Raw genomic sequence first — 19,946 nt, forward strand, 5'->3', positions numbered from 1 at the left:
ATCGTCCGGGATATAGAGGACTCACGATTGATCCGGGCGGGAGTTAGCATGAGAAACGAAAGAGTTTTCTACGAGAAGAGATCAAGCCCGGACGATTTCTTTTATGTGTATGTGAATTTCTTTACCCATCTCTTCGTCCGGGTGCCCTCTACCAAGTTTCAAATGGCCATCCTCCAGGAGGTTAACGTGGCTCCTGCACAACTGCACCCTAACTCTTGGGCGGCCGTTCAAGCATTCTTGGCCATGTGCCTGGCCGTGGGCGTCACTCCCACGATTCCTGTCTTCTTTCACTATTTCGAAGTCCGGCCGTCCCCCACTGGCGGTTGGGTGTCCTTCACCTCCGTCCGGGAAAGGGTCCTCTTTCGTCCATTTTCGGATTCGTTTAAGAACTTCAAGCACCACTATTTTAAAATAATAATCGATGCTGCCGGCCGCCATGAATTCCATGATGGCGAGGGGGAACCGTTGTTCCCTTTTTACTGGACGAGGGAGCCCCGGAGAATAAAGGCGTCCCCTGTTGGAGCGTTGAGTCCAACCGACTTAGAGGCCGTACGCACCATCAATGCCCTTCCCCGCCGGATTTCCGCCCGTCACTTGGTCGAATGCCTTAGTCTTGAGGATTGTGGACAAAAGGCGTTCGGTATGGTATTTTATGTTAAGTTTGTTCGTTCTTTGTACTGGTCTTGATGTTTCTGAATGTTTGTTTTTTCCATAACTTATGACGACTCCTGCTCCCCGCCAATCCAACTTCCTAACTTCCCGAAAACGGGGCGGAGCCAGCTCATCCTCCGCCCGGCTGAGGGTCGCGCCGAACGCACCCCGTCCTCCGCCTTTGGGATCATCGGGCGGATGCCTTCCCGTAGTGCGCCCCACGCAGACGCAACAAACCCCCCAAGTTGAAAAAGCTGGGGGTACTACATCCGGAGGCCGGGGGTCGGGTCCGGACACTCTTCCTGATCTTGCTGGCGTTCGGGTGGATCCTACTTCTAAGGCGACCACTACTTCCGGAGCTCCTTTGGTGCGTAAAAGGAAGGGTCCTGCGGTTGAGGGCCGCAAGGATAGGAAAGGCTCATCATCCCGTTCGACGTCGAAGAAAGCCCGTAAGGGCAAAGAGAAGGAGAGGGGGTCCGTGATGCCCCTGCCGGGCGGTGTATTTAGTCCGGCCTTCAGCATGAGTGACCGGACCAAGTTTCACATGAGCTCCTCTCAGCGGGCGCTGATTGAACCTCTTTCTGAGGTGGAGTTGACTAATGCCATGCTCGAGATGTCGACTCGGGCGGCCTCCCTGGCTTGGTACTTGAAGGAATCTGCCGTTCGTCCGGGAGTAGAGGAGGTGCGTGCCGAGCTACTGGCGGAGAAAAAGAACTCGTCCTCCCTCCAATCAGCGATGGAGCAGCTGCTCCTGAATCAGGACGAGTACGACAAGAAGATCGAACAGCTGGAGGCCGATCTTGAAAAGTCGAAGAGGGAGGTCGCTGAAGCCAACGACCGTCTGGCCGTCACCCGAGGTGATCATGAGCAACTACTGGGGGAGTGCAGTCAGCTGCAGGTCAAGATTTCTTGTCATCAGAAATCTGAGGCCGAGCTCCACAAGGCGAATCGGGCTCTGACCGATGATCTGACCAAGGTCAAGGGTGAACTAACTAAGGCCAATGAGAGGGTCGCCGAGCTCGAGGCGACTATTGTTTTTGAGCATGAGGAGGGTTTTAACAAAGCCCTTCGGTAGGCGTCCATTCTGGCCGGTATTCCGGAACCGTACGCCCTGGGTTTCGACATCGAAAAGGACGTTTTTGATGGCGTCCTTGTGGATCTCAACACTCTGGCCAGCGAAGATCCAGCTGTTGGAGGGCCTTCCGAAGCTGACGCCGTTGAAGTGGTGCGGGATGAAGGCGCTGCTAGAAGCGAATAGCTATTTCCTTTCGTACATTTTTTGCAATGTGTATTCTTGTGACCGCCCGCCCAGCATCTTGGTTTGTCGAGTTGTTGGCCGGGCGGTCTTTTTGTAAATGATGGTCCGTTTTATCGCTCTCGCCAATTAATACACAACATTTGCTTTGCTTCGCATGAATTTCTGTCTTTCTTTTGCGCTTTGATCTTTCGGAGGGGACATTTTCTATTGAAGTAAATTGAATTTTTAATCATGGTCTGGCCAAGTTGAGAGTTGTTTTTGTAAAACGGCGATGGTCCTTTTTGAGGCGGACGGTCAAGGTTCTTTTGTCGAAGAACTATTCGGTTATTGACCGACCAAATTGAGGGTTGTTCTCGGTGGAACACGGTCACCAACTCGGTCTTTATGTGGCGAATGCCTCTTCGTTCGTAGCCCGACCAAGTTGAGTCGTTCTCGGTGGAACACTTTTTCACCAACTTGGTCTTTATGGGGCGGACGCCTCTTCTTTCGTTGCCCGACCAAGTTGAGAGTCGTTCTCGGTGGAACGCTCTTTTTCGCCAACTTGGTCTTTATGGGGGCGGACGCCTCTTCTTTCGTTGCCCGACCAAGTTGAGAGTCGTTCTCGGTTGAACGCTCTTTTTCGCCAACTTGGTCTTTATGGGGCGGACGCCTCTTCTTTCGTTGCCCGACCAAGTTGAGAGTCGTTCTCGGTGAAATGCTCTTTTTCGCCAACTCGGTCTTTATGGGGCGGACGTCTCTTCTTTCGTTGCCCGACCAAGTTGAGAGTCATTCTCGGTGGAACGCTCTTTTTCGCCAACTCGGTCTTTATGGGGCGGACGCCTCTTCTTTCGTTGCCCGACCAAGTTGAGAGTCGTTCTCGGTGGAACGCTCTTTTTCGCCAACTCGGTCTTTATGGGGCGGACGCCTCTTCTTTCGTTGCCCGACCAAGTTGAGAGTCGTTCTCGGTGGAACGCTCTTTTTCGCCAACTTGGTCTTTATGGGGAATGAGATCGTGTATGGAAGACGGACATCCTGTCATTTATTTATTGAAAACAACAGTACATGGTTCATTCGAGCATAAAATTCAACTGAAATAAAATTTTAGATGTGTGGCATTCCAAGTATTGGGGATTGGACGTCCGTCTGATCGTTGTAGCCTGTAGGCCCCATTTCCTAGCGCTTCGGCTATTCGGAACGGGCCCTCCCATTTGGCAGCGAGTTTCCCATGGGCCGGGTTTCGGCGGGCTTCCCCAGCTTTCCTCCATACTAGGTCTCCTTCCTGGAAACTCCTCGGTCGAACCTTGGAGTTGTACTTCCTCTCCACCATGCGTTTGCATGCTTCGGCCCGCAAAGCCGCTCGGTCTCGCTGTTCACTTAAGGAATCTAGTTCGATTCTCAACTCTTGTTCGTTTATTTGCAGGTCTTCAATCTGTCGCCTCAGCGATGGTTCTCCCAGCTCGACCGGCAACATGGCATCAGTACCATAGGTTAAGTTAAAGGGGGTTTCTCCGGTGGTCCCGTGAGGGGTGCATCGATAGGCCCATAGGACTTCGGGTAGCTCGTCAACCCATGCCCCCTTCCTTTCTCCCAACCGCCGCTTCAGCTCAGCGACCACGGTCTTATTCATGGCTTCAGCTTGACCGTTCGTCTGGGGGTGCTCTACTGAGCTGGTGGTGTGCCTAATCCCCAATCCTCTAAAGAATTCGGCGAGTTTCTTGTCGATAAACTGCCGGCCGTTATCTGTGATGATTGAGTGAGGGAGGCCGAAGCGGCACACCAACGTCTAGCAAAATTTTTGGACCTGGGCGGCCGTTATGGTTGCTAAGGGTTCTGCTTCTACCCATTTGGTGAAGTAATCTACCGCCACTAGGAGGAACTTCTTTTGTGCTCGGCCAACGGGGAATGGTCCCACAATGTCCATACCCCATTGAGCGAACGGCTAGGGGGACGTCATTGAATGTAGCGAGTGCGGGGGCAAATGGGTATTATTGGCGTGCGCTTGGCAGCTGACGCATTTCTGGACGAACGTCTTAGTATCCACCTCCATGGTTGGCCAGTAATATCCCGCTCTCAGTAGTCGGGCCTTCAGCGCTCGCCATCCCGTATGGAGACCACAGATGCCGTTGTGGAGTTCGTCCATAACATAGTGTGCCTCTTTCGCCCCTAAGCATTTAAGGAGGGGAAAGGAGAACCCTCTCCTGTACAAGTCGTTCCCCACCATAAGGTAACGAGCGACTTTCTTCGCGTCGCCTGACCGCACCGTCTGCCCTTCGTCTTGGCGAGACATCACTTCTCTGATATCCGTCCGCCAATCCTTCCCCTCGTCGGATACCGCCGAACACTCTACTGAGGGCTGAAGCAAGACGTGTCGCACGACAGTAGTCAACTGTCCCTTCTCTTTCCCGGAACTAAGTTTGGACAGTAGATCGGCCCTGGCGTTCTATTCCCGGGGGATGTGCAGTATGGTGGCCTTGTCGAACGTCCTTGCTAGCTTTGTTGCACGATGGAAGTATTGTAGCAGTCGCTCCTCTTTAACTTGGAAGTTCCCGTTCATTTGACTGACCACCAGCTCCGAGTCCGTGCGGCAAGTGACCTTCTTCGCCCCCATGTCCTTTGCTAATTCGAGGCCAGCCACCAGGGCTTCGTACTCAGCCTGATTGTTGGAGACTTTAAATTTAAAGATCAGGGAGTGTTCCAATAAGAATCCGTTGGGTCCCTCCAGGACGATGCCTGCTCCACTGACCGATCTGCCGGATGCTCCGTCCACGTACAACGTCCACTCGTCCTGGCTGGAAAGGGGTAGCTCGGCCGCGAAGTCCGCTAAGTGTTGGCCCCTGATCGACCCTCTTGGCTCATACCGCAAGCCGAACTCTGACAGTTCCACCGCCCATGCTACCATCCGCCCGGCTAAGTCCGGCTTTCTCAGGATTTTTGAAATGGGGAAGTCGATTCTGACGACCACCTGATGACTCTGGAAGTAGGGGCGGAGTCTCCGAGATGCATTTAGCAAGGCCAATTCCCCACTTTCTCCACCCGTTGATACCGGGTTTCGGGGTCTAGGAGCGTACGGCTCACAAAATAAATCAGTCTTGGGTGAGGCCGTTCTTGCATCAATACGGCGCTGATGGCCGTCTCCGATACTCCAAGGAAGACGTGTAGCTCTTCTCCTGGCACCGGGCGATTCATGACCGGCGGATTAACCAGGATGGTTTTAACATCCTGGAACGCTCGCTCGCACTCGTCATCCCACACCGGACCGGCCCCTTTCTTCAGCTTACGCAGGACCGGCCTTACTTTCTCGGCCATTTTAGGTATGAATCGTGATAGGGCGGTGAGGCGTCCGACCAGTCTTTGGATTTCTTTAAGGGTGGTCGGACTGTGCATTTGCAGTATGGCCTCGCATTTGTCCGGATTGGCCTCGATTCCCCGTGACGTTAGCATGAACCCGAGGAATTTTCCGCCGGCGACTCCGAATGTACACTTGGCGGGGTTCAAACGCATACCGAACTTCCTCACTTGGCGAAAAACCTCCTCCAGATCCTTAATGTGGCTATCTTCCTCCGAGGAACGGACGACCATGTCGTCCACGTATACGTCCATGCACCGGCCCACCTGCTCTTGGAAGATCCGGTCCATCAAACGTTGGTAAGTCGCCCCTGCGTTCTTTAAGCCAAACGGCATTACTTCGTAACAGAAGTTAGCCTTCTCTGTGATGAACGCTGTCTTTTCGACGTTCGGTCCGTACATGGGGATTTGGTTATACCCGGAGTATGCGTCCAGGAAGCTTAACACGCGATGCCCTGAGGCGCCGTCCACCAAGGCGTCTATGCTAGGTAGGGGGTGAGAATCCTTCGACCAGGCTTTGTTCAGATCAGTATAGTCGGTGCACATGCGCCATTTTCCACTCGCTTTCTTCACCATTATGACATTGGCCAACCACGTTGTATAGGTGACCTCTCGAACAAAGCCAGCTTCCTTTAGTTTCGTCACTTCCTCTTCAATGGCCCTTCGCTTCTCTTCGCCCATCCTCCTATTCTTCTGAGAAACCGGACGGGCGTCTTTGAGGAGTGAGAGTTTGTGACACATGACCTCGGGGTGGATCCCCGGCATGTCGGCCGCCGTCCATGCAAATAGGTCCCTGTTCTTCCACAGGAGCGCCCTCAGCTTCTTCTCCATCCCAAGGTTTAGCTCCCTGGCGATGAGGGTTGTCTGGGTGGGATCCCTTCCTATCAAGACAGGTTAGGTTTCCCCCATCGGTTCCAGGCGATCCTCCGTATTCGTCCTGGGGTCGAGGTCGGCCATGGCAACCTCGGAGCCGACAGTCCGCCGTTTGACCTGTCGGGTTTGCAACTTCAAACCCGCAGCGTAGCATTCCCGTGCTGTTTTCTGGTCCGCCCGGATCGTGCATATAGCTCCCTTCTCGGAGGGGTACTTCATCGTGAGGTGGGGAGTGGACACGATCGCCCCGAACGCGTTCAAGCAAGGTCGTCCGATCAACACGTTGTACGAGGTGTTAGCCTCCACCAGCAAATACCGGATCCGCTTCTCCTTGCTGGACCGGCCAATCCCCAGCCTCGTCCTCAACTCCACGTACCCTCGAGTGTCGACCCTTTCCCCCGCAAATCCTACGATCTGCCCGTCGTAGGGAACAATGAGATCTTCCGAGATGTCCATCTGCAGGAAGGTTTTCCAGTAAAGGATATTCATCGAGCTTCCTTGATCTACCAGGACCTTGCTGACTCCATATCGCGCTATCTCGGCGGTTATGACCATCGGGTCGTCCTGGTCGGGGTCAGGCGCGTGGAAGTCTTCGTCCGAGAAGGTGATGGGCGGCATAGTGCGCCGTGGTTTGTCCACCAAGTGCACGGACTGGAGGGCTCGTACATGGCGTTTACGAGCGGAGGATGATGATCCTCCCCCCGCAAACCCTCCAGAGATGGTATTTATGTGTCCTCGCAAGCGGTGTTCAGGGCTTCGGCTGCGACTTCGGCTAGGTCCCCGCTCCGAGCGGGGTCGTTCGTCCTTACGATTTCTCGGCCTTCCCGACTGGTAAACCGATCGCTGAGTGGGCCGTTCGGCCGGTTGTTGAGGACGCTCGACCAGGACATATTTCTTGAGCCTCCCTGCCCGGATCAGCTCCTCTATTTTATCCTTAAGAGTCACACACTCCTCAGTGGTGTGACCCATATTCTTGTGATAGGCACAGTGTTTACTTCCATCTGCGCCGGGTGGTGTCAGTCGCTTTAGGGGTTCTGAAAGCAGGTCCGCGCTGAGCGCCTCCCTTAGGATCTTCTCCCGGGGGGCGTTCAGGGGGGTATAATGTTGGAAACGGGGCCCTCGGCGCGGTTCCTTCTGCCTGTTGCCGCCCGATTTTCCTCCCGAATTACCGGGTTTCCCCCCGTCCGCCCTCTCGCTCCGCAGCTCCTGACCTTCCTTCTTGTAAGACAACTTCATCTCCTCAACCCTGATCTCGTCTGCCGCGCGTTCCCTTAACTCCTCCATAGTCTTAGGGGCTCGCCGACAGACGCTGTCTTTGAACGGTCCGGGCTTGAGGGCGGGTAGGATGTAATGAAGGGCGAGTTTCGGACTTAACGCCTTTACCCGCCGGACGGTTTTCTGGTATTTGTCCATGAATGTTCTGAGCGTTTCTTCCTTTCCTTGCTTCAAGGTGACTAATTCGAACACGGTTAAGTCTTGCGTGCTATTAGCCGCAAATTGCCGGATAAACAACTGCTTCAGTCCGGTGAAATTTTCTATGGAATTGGGAGGCAGGTTGTTGAACCATTCAAGGGCCTCGTCTTCCAGAGACAACGAGAACGCCCGGCACCAGATGGCGTCATTGCCCGTTCTGAATGCCATAGCGTTCGTGAAGGTTTTGATGTGGCCCTCGGGATCGGTGGTTCCGTCGTACATTTTGAATTGGGGTGCAATGAACTGTTCAGAAATTTGAACATCCATTATGTTTTGCGCGAAGGGGAGTAACAGCGTGGAGGAGGGCTCTGGTTTGACTACCATTCGCCTATCTTCGGCCGTGCTTTCCGCGTGCACTGACTTGGCCTTACTACCCTCGGCCTCGGTGCCGGTCGGCCTCCAAGTCTCGTCGCGTTCGGTATTTTGTTCCGAACGTTCGTCCGCGGCAGCCTTCCCCTTCCTCGCGCGCTCGTCCTCGTCCTTCCTGGCAACCTCCCGGCTTATTCGGGCTTCACAGTCGGCCTTCACCGCCGCCATCTCATCTTCATGACGCTATTGCATCTCGTCCATTTTCTGTTGTAGAATTCTCATCATTTCGATTGGGTCGTCGGTGTTCATGTTTCTCGTGGTCACCATTGGGTATTTAAAATCACACGGCCCCACGGTGGGCGCCAAATGTTTCGGATGTGAGGGGCTGTGCAGATCCCACGTCTCTACGTCACTCGCTTCTCCTCTTCCATACGTCGGACTTCCTGTGTTAACTTCTCAGTTCACCGGTGGGAAACCTGCAAAAGATTTTCCGATGCCAAAGTCAGTTGAGAGCTAAGGCGTTTTTCTCAGACAGTAATGAATGTGCAGTAAATGCAACCTATCTACCACTTACCTTGGATATGTATTTATAGTTTTTGCTATGGGCTTGGGATTAGTGAAAAGTTAATCAGGACCCAATTTAGCCCAAATAGCTTTTAAACCGTACTTAACCTTGAACCAAGGCGATTAATACGGCAGCGGGCCGTCCTCCCCGGTCTTACCTTCTTGGGCGGCCGGTCCTGATTGGTCCCGGCCCGAACGGTCGGCTTCGGGTGAGTCTTGGGTATGGATGGGTTCAGTACCCCGGCCTTTCCTATCAGTACGTAGAAGGGTATTTTCCTAAGTCTCCTACGATAATACGGGCGGCCGGTCCGTCTGGGAATCCCATGAAGTGGATGTTCTTCCGTACGGCGGCCGGTCCCCTCTGGTACAGAACAAAACCTTGACGATTTCGAATTTCTCTCAAGCCAAAAGGGTGCTCTAGGATTGAAAACAGCTAGCGGTGTTGGATATGGGATGAGTAATGAACTGCCACAGAAATCACAAACAACATCGTTGGTTGTTGGAACTGATATCTATGGCCGAGATGATGATAAAGAACTGATCTTTGAATGGCTGACATCTGACATCAACAATCGTAACCAGCCATCAATTCTTTCTATTGTGGGAATGGGTGGAGTGGGTAAGACCACTCTTGCTCAACATGTATTCAATGACACAAGGGTTGATGAGCCTAAATTTAATATCAAAGTTTGGGTTTGTGTTTCAGAAGAATTTGATGTTTTCAAGGTATCAAGAGCAATTCTTGAAGCTGTCACTAAATCAACTGATGATAGTAGAGATCTGGAGATGGTTCATAGAAGATTGAAAGAAAAATTGTTGGGAAAGAAATTCCTTCTCGTTTTGGATGACGTTTGGAACGAAAACCAACCTAAATGGGAAGAAGTGAAGAAGCCCCTTGTTTTCGCTGCCCAAGAGAGTAGGATTCTTGTCACCACACGTAGTAAGGAAGTTGCTTCTACCATGCGGTCAGAAGTTCACTCCCTAAAGCAATTACATGAAGATCATTGCTGGAAGTTGTTTGCTAAACATGCATTCCAAGATGATGATACTAAACTAAATCCAGAGTGCAGGGAAATTGGCATGAAAATAGTACAAAAATGTAAAGGACTACCTCTTGCCTATTATACAACAAATCATCTGTTTCAGAATGGAACACTGTGTTCCGAAGCGAAATATGGGAACTTTCGAAGGAGCGTTGTGATATTATTCCTGCTTTAGCATTGAGCTATATTCACCTTCCTTCCCATCTTAAGGTATGCTTTGCATACTGTGCCCTATTCCCCAAGGATTATAAGTTTGAGAAGGAGTGTTTGATTCAGCTGTGGATGACTGAAAATTTGTTTAATTGTCAACACAGCAGAACTCCAGAAGAAGTTGGCCAACAATAATTCAATGATCTATTATCAAGGTCCTTCTTCCAACAATCAGTTGAAGACGAGGAAGTATTTGTTATGCACGACCTTCTTAATGATTTGGCAAAATATGTTGGTGGAGGCATATACTTCATGTGGGAATTTGATCAAAGAGAGAAGATACAAAAAGTAACTCGTCATTTTTCAATTGAACTTGGATACAGACAATATTTTGATGGGTTTGGAAAGTTATGTAATACAGAAAGGTTACGTACATTTACGCAAATGGGTGAACACGTGTTTCGTATGAATATGTCAATACATGAATTGCTCTCCAAGTTTAAATTTTTACGAATCTTATCTCTGTTTAATTGTTATGCCCTTGAAGAACTACCTGACTCTGTTGGCAATCTTGAGCATCTTCGTTCATTAGACCTCTCCTTTACGGCAATAAAAAAACTAACTGAAAAGATATGTTCACTCACCCACTTGCAAATACTGAAGTTGAACTATTGTCGTGATTTGGAGGAGTTACCCTCAGATTTGCATTTACTCACAAATTTGTGTCGACTTGAATTTATGAAGACTAAAGTGAGAAAGGTGCCACTGCATTTGAGAAAACTGAAGAATCTAAAAGTAATGATGAGTCCCTTTATTGTTGGCCATAGCAAGGAGTTCGGTATTCACCGGCTAGGAGAGCTCAACCTTGATGGAAGTCTATCAATTGAGGAGCTACAGAATATTGAGAATTCTATAGATGCATTAGAAGCAGATTTGAAGAATAAAACATGCCTTGTGAAGCTAAAGTTGCGATGGGACTCGAGGAGGAATATTGATTCCAAAAAGGAAGAGGATGTAATCGAGAATATGCAACCTTCCAAAAACTTAAAGGAGTTGTCAATCTTTAGCTATGGTGGAAAACAAGTTCCAAATTGGTTACTAGAAAATTCATTATGGAATATGATGTCCTTAGTGTTGGAGGAATGTGAATCTTGTCAACGTTTACCTCCCCTTGGACTTTTGCCATTTCTCAAGGACTTGAGGATTGCAAGACTTGATGGGATAGTGAGTATTGATGCTGATTTTCATGGGAACAATTCTTCTTCATTTAAATCCCTTGAAACATTGTCGTTCTCCTCTATGAAACAATGGGAAAAATGGGAATGCCAAGTTGTGGCAGGTGTTTTCCCAAATCTTCAAAGACTTTATATAAATGATTGTCCCAAGCTGAAAGGAGAGCTCCCAGAGCAACTTGTTCCTTTGGAAATACTAGAAATTACAGACTGCCAACAACTTGAGGCTTCCGCTCCCAGGGCTGTAGAATTACGAATACAAGACTATGGAAAGCTGCAAATTAACGGGGCAACTTTGAAAGAGCTTAGCATCGGCGGACACAACATGGAAGCATGGTTCGTGGAAATGGCTGGGCACATTGTTTCTTGCTCATTTGCTTTGTGTAGCGATTGCCAAATCAGTGATGAGTCTGTCTCTCTATGGACCTTTCCATTACATTTCTTCCCGACACTCACGATGCTTAGTCTCAAAGGCTTTACTAATTTGCAGATGATTTCACAGGATCAAGTTCATAATCATCTCCAATATCTGAAAATCAGAGACTGCCCTAAATTTGAATCATTGCCTGCAAACATGCATATGCTGCTTCCATCTCTCACAATGCTTAGCATAAAAGATTGTCCAAGACTTGAGTCCTTCCCTGATGGAGGTTTGCCACCAAATCTAAATGAAATGAGCCTCAAGAGTTGCTTCAGACTTATTGGCTCATTGAAAGGAGCTTTGGGAGACAATCCTTCTCTGAAAAACTTGTGGATTGAAAATGTGGATGCAGAGTGTTTTCCTGATGAAGGTTTGCTTCCTTTTTCTCTTACTTCTCTAATGATTACTAAGAGTCCAAATCTAATAAAACTGGACTACAAGGGCCTCTATCAACTCTCATCATCTCTCGAAACACTGACCCTTTACGCTTGCCCCAACCTCCAATGCTTACCAAAGGAGGGCCTTCCCAAATCACTTTCATGTCTTGAAATCTATGAGTGTCCTTTGCTCAAACAGCGTTGCAAGGAAGGAGGCGAAGACTGGGAAAAGATTGCTCACATTCAAAATCTGTATATACAGCAGTGATGATGTGTTAGGATTTAATATTTGTTATGATCTTGTTAGGATTTAATATTTGTTATGATTTAATATCTTGTTAGGATTTGTTATTATTTATGTTTGGTATTATTATGTTGATATTATAACTAATTTTGTTATAATCTTAATGTATAAATACATGTATCTGCATTATGCAGATCAGGGAATAATACACAAACTATTTTTGCTTCTCTGTTTTTCTTCCTCTACATTGCAATCTCAATACTGAGTTTGAATGATGATTCTCATTATTTAAGATGGTATCAGAGCTCTTCAATTGAAGAGTTCTGTTGTGCCTCTGATCTTCATTCAGTTCTTGCCCCTTCTTGATTTCTTTGCGTTGTTTTTTTACCAAACCAACTCATGGCTGCTATTGATCACAATAGCCCTTACTATTTACATCCTGGAGAAAATCCCTCGGCAGCGTTGGTTTCTCCTCTTTTGGATCCAACCAATTACAATTCATGGAGCCGAAGTATGCTCACTGCTTTGAGTGCAAAGAATAAATCAGAATTTGTGGATCACACCCTGCCTAAACCATCCACGAATGATGCCCTATATCCTGCATGGAAAAGATGCAATAACATGGTAGTCTCATGGCTGGTGCATTCAGTTTCGCCTTCAATTCGTCAAAGCATATTATGGATGAATCAAGCTGATGATATCTGGAAGGATTTGAAGTCAAGGTATTCTCAAGGTGATTTACTAAGAATAGCAGAACTGCAACAAGAAGCTGCATCATTAAAACAAGGTGATACATCTATTTCAGAGTATTTTTCTAAGCTGCGTGTAATCTGGGATGAATTGGAATGTTATAGACCAGATTTGTCTTGCACATGCATACCAGCGTGTTCGTGTAAAGCACTCACTGAAAGTATTGAAAGAAAGCAACAAGATCAGATTATGCAGTTCCTAGGTGGATTAAATGATCAATATAATGTTGTAAGAACGAACATTTTGATGATGGATCCTCTTCCTCTTATTTCTAAGGTTTTTTTTTATGCTGTTCAGCAAGAAAGACAATGTACTAATTTTACCATGAGTAATATGAGTATGCTAAATGCAGCCACAACAAATGCCAGTAACAAGGTGCCTTGCACATTCTGTGGAAAAGATTACCACACGGCTGAAAATTGTTACAAAAAGAATGGCTATCCATCAGGATCTTCAGGATCCTCATACAACAAAGGGATAAGAGGAGGTCGAGGCTATTCATCAAATAGAGGAGGCTTTGGCGGAAGATCAAATTCAGGTTCATACAACTCAAAGGTTTGCACTTTTTGCAATATCACTGGACACACTATTGATGAATGCTTTAAGAAGCATGGTTACCCTCCTGGGCATAAACTACACAAACCTGTTATGGTGAACAATGCTGCCACAAGTAACAATGAAGGACCCATTGATCACACTCAAGTATCTGACTCGAATGAGTTAAAAATCACTCCTCAGCAATATCAACATTTGATAGCCCTACTACAACAACAAACACAATTGGGATCCTCTACAACTACTTCCCACATAAATCAAATTGGTACAACTTTCTCTCCAAATACTTCTTTTATAGGTAATGTGCTACCAATTTCTCATGCTACAGACCATGTCATGTGGATCATAGATTCAGGAGCCAGTGATCATGTATCTTCTTCCTTGAATCTATACTCATCCTATAAGGCTATTGATCCCATCACAGTAAAACTACCAAATGGACAACAAACCATAGCCTCATATTCTGGAACAATAAAGATTAATGATTCTTTGTCTATTTCTAATGTCCTATATCTTCCACAATTTAATTTCAATCTTATATCTGTTTCCAAGCTTACCACAGTTCATAATTGTCAACTAATATTTCTTGACAATCAATGTTTTATACAGGACAAGCACAGCAAGAGGATGATTGGTATAGTTGATGCACAAGATGGATTGTATACACTCAAGACTTCTTTTAGCTCCATCAACACCACAATTTGTAATAAGGAAGCCATTGATATTTGGCATTACAGATTAGGCCACCCATCCCATGATAGGTTACATGTAATGCAACAGTTATATCCTGTGATTAATTTTGATCACTCTTTTATATGTAATCCTTGTCATATGGCTAAACAAAGAAAACCTTCTTTTCCTCATAGTACTTCTCATGCTTCTTCTATTTTTTCCTTATTACATGTTGATATTTGGGGTCCTTGTGCTGCTACTTCCATTCATGGTCATAAATATTTTTTAACCATTGTTGATGATTTTTCTAGATATGTATGGGTGTTTCCTTTAATCTCAAAAGCTGAAACTCAGTCACATTTACAATCCTTCATTACCTATGCTGAAAGACAATTTAAAACCAAGGTCCTAACCATTAGATCTGACAATGGAACTGAGTTTATTATGGCCGAATTTTATAAAAATACTGGAATTGTTCACCAAACAACTTGTGTTGAAACCCCCCAGCAAAATGGCTTAGTTGAGAGAAAACACCAGCACTTATTAAATGTTACCCGTTCTCTTCTTTTTCAAGCACACTTACCAAACATTTTTTGGTCTTATGCTCTTATTCATGCCTCTACCCTCATTAATTGCCTTCCCACTCCTCTCCTAAATAACCATTCTCCACACCTACAATTATACAATTCTCATTTTGATATCACCACCCTTAAAGTTTTTGGTTGTCTTTGCTTTGTCAACACCTTGTCAAACAATAGACATAAACTTGATCCAAGAGCCTTACCCGCTATTTTTCTTGGCTATAAACCACACAAAAAAGGCTTCATCACCTTCAACCTCAAAACCAGAGCCATTGAGATTTCTAGAAATGTTGTCTTCCATGAAAGTTGTTTTCCTTACCACAATGAATCATGCACCACTTCTAATTCTCACCTTCTCACCCACCCACCTTTACTCTATATTGACCAATGTATGCCCACACCCCATACAGATCCTTCGCATCCTTCTCCACCCAGTTCCCCTTCCACTCTACCTGCTCCTAACATTAGAAGATCCACCCGACAGAAAAACAGACCTTCAAGACTATCTGAATTTGAAACTTCTTATGCATCAACTATTACCTCTCATTCTTCAGGTATCAAACATCCTCTTGCTTCTGTCATTTCATATAAGAAACTTGCAGCTCCTTATTATCGATTTATTATGCATATCTCTGCTAACATTGAGCCTAGATCTTATCCTGAGGCATCCAAATATCCTCACTGGGTTAGAGCCATGGATGATGAGCTTGATGCATTGGCCAGAAATAACACTTGGGAAATCACAGATTTACCTGTTGACAAAACTGCTGTAGGCTGCAAATGGGTTTTCAAAATCAAGCACAAGGCTGATGGAAGCATTGAACGATATAAAGCCAGATTGGTAGCCAAGGGTTACACTCAAATTGAAGGTCAAGACTACCTAGATACATTTTCTCCAGTGGTTAAAATTACAACGGTTAGACTGGTTATCGCTCTTGCGGCAACACATAATTGGCATCTTAAGCAACTAGATGTTAATAATGCTTTTCTTCATGGTACATTAAATGAAGAAGTTTATATGATACCTCCTCCAGGGCTCCACTGTATCAAACCCAATCAAGTATGCAAGTCACAAAAATCACTTTATGGTCTTAAACAAGCAGGCAGACAATGGTATGCTCGTTTATCTGATTTCCTCTTATCAAATGGCTTCCTCCAATCTGCATCTGATCATTCATTGTTCACCAAACATTCTGATTCCAATGTCACTATTTTAGTGGTTTATGTTGATGATATAGTGCTCACAGGAAATGATCTCACAGAAATCACTCATATTACTCATCTTCTTGACGCAACATTTAAGATTAAAGACCTTGGCAATCTTAAATTCTTTCTTGGTCTTGAGGTGGCTAGAAACAAAGAAGGTATTTCCATTTCTCAGAGACAATATACTCTGGACATTCTCAAAGATGAAGGTTACTTAAACTCTAAGCCTGTTTCCACTCCTTGTGACTATCATACAAAGCTCAGCACAAATTCTGGCCAACCTCTAAATGATGCAGCTTCATCTTCTTATAGACGATTGATTGGTAGATTGTTATATCTCACCAACACTAGACCAGATATTTCATTTGCAGTACAACAACTAAGTCAATTTCTCTCAAATCCCAACACAGATCATCAACAAGCAGCTTCCAGGACTCTTAGATACCTTAAAGGTGCTCCTGGAAAAGGGATTTTCTTTCCCAGCAATAACATCATACAGTTGAAAGGCTTCAACGATTCTGATTGGGCAGGCTGCATTGATACTAGACGAAGTATCACTGGTTACTCTATCTATCTTGGCTCCTCACTTATTTCATGGAAATCGAAGAAACAAGCCACTGTATCCAAAAGTTCCTCAGAAGCTGAATACAGAGCTCTTGCCACCGCTACTTGCGAAATTCAATGGTTAACTTTTCTTCTACAGGATCTTCACGTACCTTTTCAACAACCAGCAGTCTTGTTCTGTGATAACAAATCTGCCCTTCATATTGCTGCAAATCCGGTTTTCCATGAACGCACGAAGCACATTGAAATAGATTGCCATATTGTAAGGGAAAAGCTTTCTTCTGGCTTACTTAAACTACTGCCGATTCCTTCTACATGTCAGTTAGCTGATATCTACACAAAAGGACTTCCTCCCGCAGCTTTCAAATTTCTGGTTTCCAAGCTGGGAATGATTGACATTCATTCTCCAGCTTGAGGGGGGCTGTTAGGATTTAATATTTGTTATGATCTTGTTAGGATTTAATATTTGTTATGATTTAATATCTTGTTAGGATTTGTTATTATTTATGTTTGGTATTATTATGTTGATATTATAACTAATTTTGTTATAATCTTAATGTATAAATACATGTATCTGCATTATGCAGATCAGGGAATAATACACAAACTATTTTTGCTTCTCTGTTTTTCTTCCTCTACATTGCAATCTCAATACTGAGTTTGAATGATGATTCTCATTATTTAAGATGATGTTTCTTAAGAATTATCATGAAACTTCTACACATACATGCTTGCATTGGGACATTACTAAATATGACCTTGAGTTCTTTCTTATTGGATCAAATTCCACATTGAATTTTGTTTCCCAAATTCTTACGATAAACTGTCATTGATAACTTATTTTGACATATTGTTTTATAATTTAAAAAGTTTACTACTAAATAGATAATTCTTCTTCTTCTATTGTGAAGATTTAATATTATAGTTAAAGCATGTGGTTTTATCTCTTAAATGTACTGATATACTTGAGAGCTTGTTGGAAATTTATTTGTTACATTCCTATGATTAGTTCAGGTTAAAGAGGAATCTATGAAAACATCAATGTGTGTGTGTGTATATATATATATATATATATATATATATATATATATATATATATATATATATATATATATATATATATTAAAATATTAATAAATGTTAAAACGACAACTGTATAATAAAAAAGCTATTAAGAAAATATGAATATGTCCCAAAAATCATTCTAAGAACACTCGTGTTATAGAACTTAACAAGCAGTAATAAGGTGCAAAATTTGAACATAAGACTGATAAAATCATTGTATCTCCAAAACTAGAAGGAACCTACATTTTACAAGCAATAGAAGGAGATCATAAAGAAAAGGTTGACCATAACATTTCCATGTGTCTCTATATTTCTTGCTTCTTAACTTCTTCAATGTATTGCATAATAGTAAAAGCTTTTACGCATAATTCAAAGTTTTAAATTTGATACTAGATTGTATACAAGCAACGCTAGACATACTGTTTTTAAGTAATTGTAATACTCACAAAATATTAAATATATAATTCATTTATTTATTTTTTTCTTTTCATGAGTGATTGATAATTGATAGAAAGCGGCCAAGACCAATCCTTTTTGTACAAATCTTTTTGTGAGAGTTATGACTTATATGTGATTCTTCATTGTTTTCTCACCTTTGTATTTGGTGGTTGAGTGGAATTCTTGAAAAGAAAGAACGTGTGTAGAAGAATCTGTGAGGTAGCAGCAGTGTAAAGAAAGTTAAAGAAGGATTAAGGTGCGATATGGCTGACTCAAGCAATTTGTTATTATAGGATCTTTACCTGATTTCGATGAGAAATTATTTGATAATTGGAGAGTTAAATTTTTTGGTGGTGTTTTGCTTCCAAGATTGTCTTAGAGTTGGGTAGCAACTAGTTTTGCAGAACTTAGTAGGAATGCAACTGAGGAACTAGTTTTCAAACAGCAACAAAAACTTGATAGTAAGGCATGATTTCTCATTTACTAATGTGTCGATTCAAAGAATTCAACAAGATTTCCAAGGTATCTACCTCAGGGAAAGAATGGGAGATTTTGATGAAAACATATGGTGGTAGAGAAAAAAAAAACAAGAAGGTTAAGCTGCATACATTAAGAAGGCAATATGAACTGCTAAGCATTGAAGAGAAAGAATCCATAGTAGATTATTTTAACAGGGTTCAAGAACTGGTCAAAGCCATGGGGCCTGCAAGGAGCAGATTTCATATCTACAAGTGGTAGACAAAATATTGGCGACATTGTAGCCATAATATGATCATATGGCTGTTGCAATTGAGGAGTCAAATGACTTAAGTACTGTGAAGATTGAAGAACTACAACACTTCCTTGAGGAATATGCGATGAGAATCAATGAGAGAAGATCCAGTCAAGAACTGGAACTTCAAGCACGATCAAATTACAAGGGAAAAGGCAAAGGGTTCTAGAAAGAGAACAAATCAAGTGTAACCAGAAACATCAATATCACAAATCTAGTGAAACCCGTCATTCTTTTAAAGGGGAGAAAAATTATCAACCATAAGAGCAAGAGAACAACTCCAACAATTGTAAGGAGAGGAAATTTGACAAGAGAAAAGTGAGATGTCATAACTGTCAAAAACGTGGTCCTTAGCAAAAGAATGTTGGCAAGGAGAAGGTGCCAAGAACAAGCCCGCCAATTGTCTGAATTTGGCTCAAGATGGAGAATCAGATTCTAAAGTTGTGATGCTCATGGAAACCACAAGCATTAAATCCTCAATTAACACTTCATTTTACTTAAATCCTCATCACATCTGTAGAATTGTGTTAATATTGGAGGAATTATGATTGCGAAAATGTGGGTGAAAGTGAGGAAGTGCAGTTGCTGACTAAAAGAGATGTGTAATTACAAAATGTGTAATTAAGTTTTATATTTAGGTTTAATGTCTCGGTAGGTCCCTATTTTCGGCGTGAATCTCAAATAGGTCCCTTTTCTTTTCGGCGTCTCAATTGGGTCTCCATTTTTGTAAAATTGTAACAATTAGGGGTCTGCCGTCAAATTGGACAAACGGCCGTTTAATTGTTTCTTACGTGTCAGATGGGAATCATGCCACGTGTCATTACTGAAAACACTGTTCATGCCACGTAAGAAACAATTAAACGGCCGTTTGTCCAATTTGACGGCAGACCCCTAATTGTTACAATTTTACAAAAATGGAGACCCAATTGAGACGCCGAAAAGAAAAGGGACCTATTTGAGATTCACGCCGAAAATAGGGACCTACCGAGACATTAAACCTTATATTTATTACCCTAGTAATTGTTAAAGTGTTACTGTGTTTTATTTTTTTCAAAAATTTAAATAGTATATAAAAATATGTGTTACAGAAAGTCCCGAAGTTAGTATCAGTTTATTTTCTAACTATGTCAATTTTTTTAACCAAGTTATTGGTCTAAAAACCAACTTATTTTGTCCCTAACTAGTCTCAATCAAATAATTTATCATCTTTAATCAAATGTATCCTCCCAATCTTTTTTTTAAAGATGTCAAGTCGACTTAAACAAAAAGAATAATATTGAAATTTAAAAAAAAAATTAAGATATAAAATTAGGGATTTAAAAAATAGAGGTATGAAATTGAATTTTATAAATAAATAAAATGATTAAGACATTAATTTAACCAATGTTTATTATTCTTAAATCTTTTATAAAAGAACTGACAAA

General features: G+C 43.9%; 2 protein-coding genes and 1 pseudogene across 2 annotated transcripts; 1 reads left to right on the forward strand and 2 right to left on the reverse strand.

Annotated features, from left to right (window-relative positions):
- Positions 1 to 2,972: 2,972 nt before the first annotated feature.
- On the reverse strand, positions 2,973 to 3,515 carry LOC148202556 (uncharacterized). Its single transcript, XM_088109652.1, has one exon. The coding sequence runs from the start codon at positions 3,513 to 3,515 to the stop codon at positions 2,973 to 2,975; it is 543 nt and encodes a 180-aa protein (XP_087965778.1).
- Positions 3,516 to 3,827: 312 nt separating this feature from the next.
- Positions 3,828 to 8,116, reverse strand: LOC148202557 (uncharacterized). The gene is made up of 5 exons (XM_088109653.1): positions 6,247 to 8,116; positions 5,006 to 6,114; positions 4,747 to 4,944; positions 4,452 to 4,541; positions 3,828 to 4,328 (listed from the first exon to the last, which is right to left on the reverse strand). Exons 1-5 carry the CDS (start codon positions 8,114 to 8,116, stop codon positions 3,828 to 3,830), a joined length of 3,768 nt encoding a protein of 1,255 aa, XP_087965779.1.
- Positions 8,117 to 8,846: 730 nt separating this feature from the next.
- Positions 8,847 to 11,943, forward strand: LOC124844329 (putative disease resistance protein At3g14460; annotated as a pseudogene).
- Positions 11,944 to 19,946: the final 8,003 nt, after the last annotated feature.

The sequence above is a fragment of the Vigna umbellata genome, chromosome 3 (genome assembly GCF_029865625.1).
Source record: "Vigna umbellata cultivar VRB3 chromosome 3, Vumbellata_1.0, whole genome shotgun sequence".
Classification (NCBI taxonomy): Eukaryota; Viridiplantae; Streptophyta; class Magnoliopsida; order Fabales; family Fabaceae; genus Vigna; species Vigna umbellata.

Coding starts and splice junctions, on each gene's coding strand:
- LOC148202556 (XM_088109652.1), bottom strand. CDS start 3,515: ATGAATAAGACCGTGGTCGCTGAGCTGAAGCGGCGGTTGGGAGAAAGG.
- LOC148202557 (XM_088109653.1), bottom strand. CDS start 8,116: ATGGCGGCGGTGAAGGCCGACTGTGAAGCCCGAATAAGCCGGGAGGTT. Junction 6,115..6,246: donor ACGGGAATGCTACGCTGCGG/GTTTGAAGTTGC, acceptor CTGTCTTGATAG/GAAGGGATCCCACCCAGACA. Junction 4,945..5,005: donor CGGAGACGGCCATCAGCGCC/GTATTGATGCAA, acceptor GTACGCTCCTAG/ACCCCGAAACCCGGTATCAA.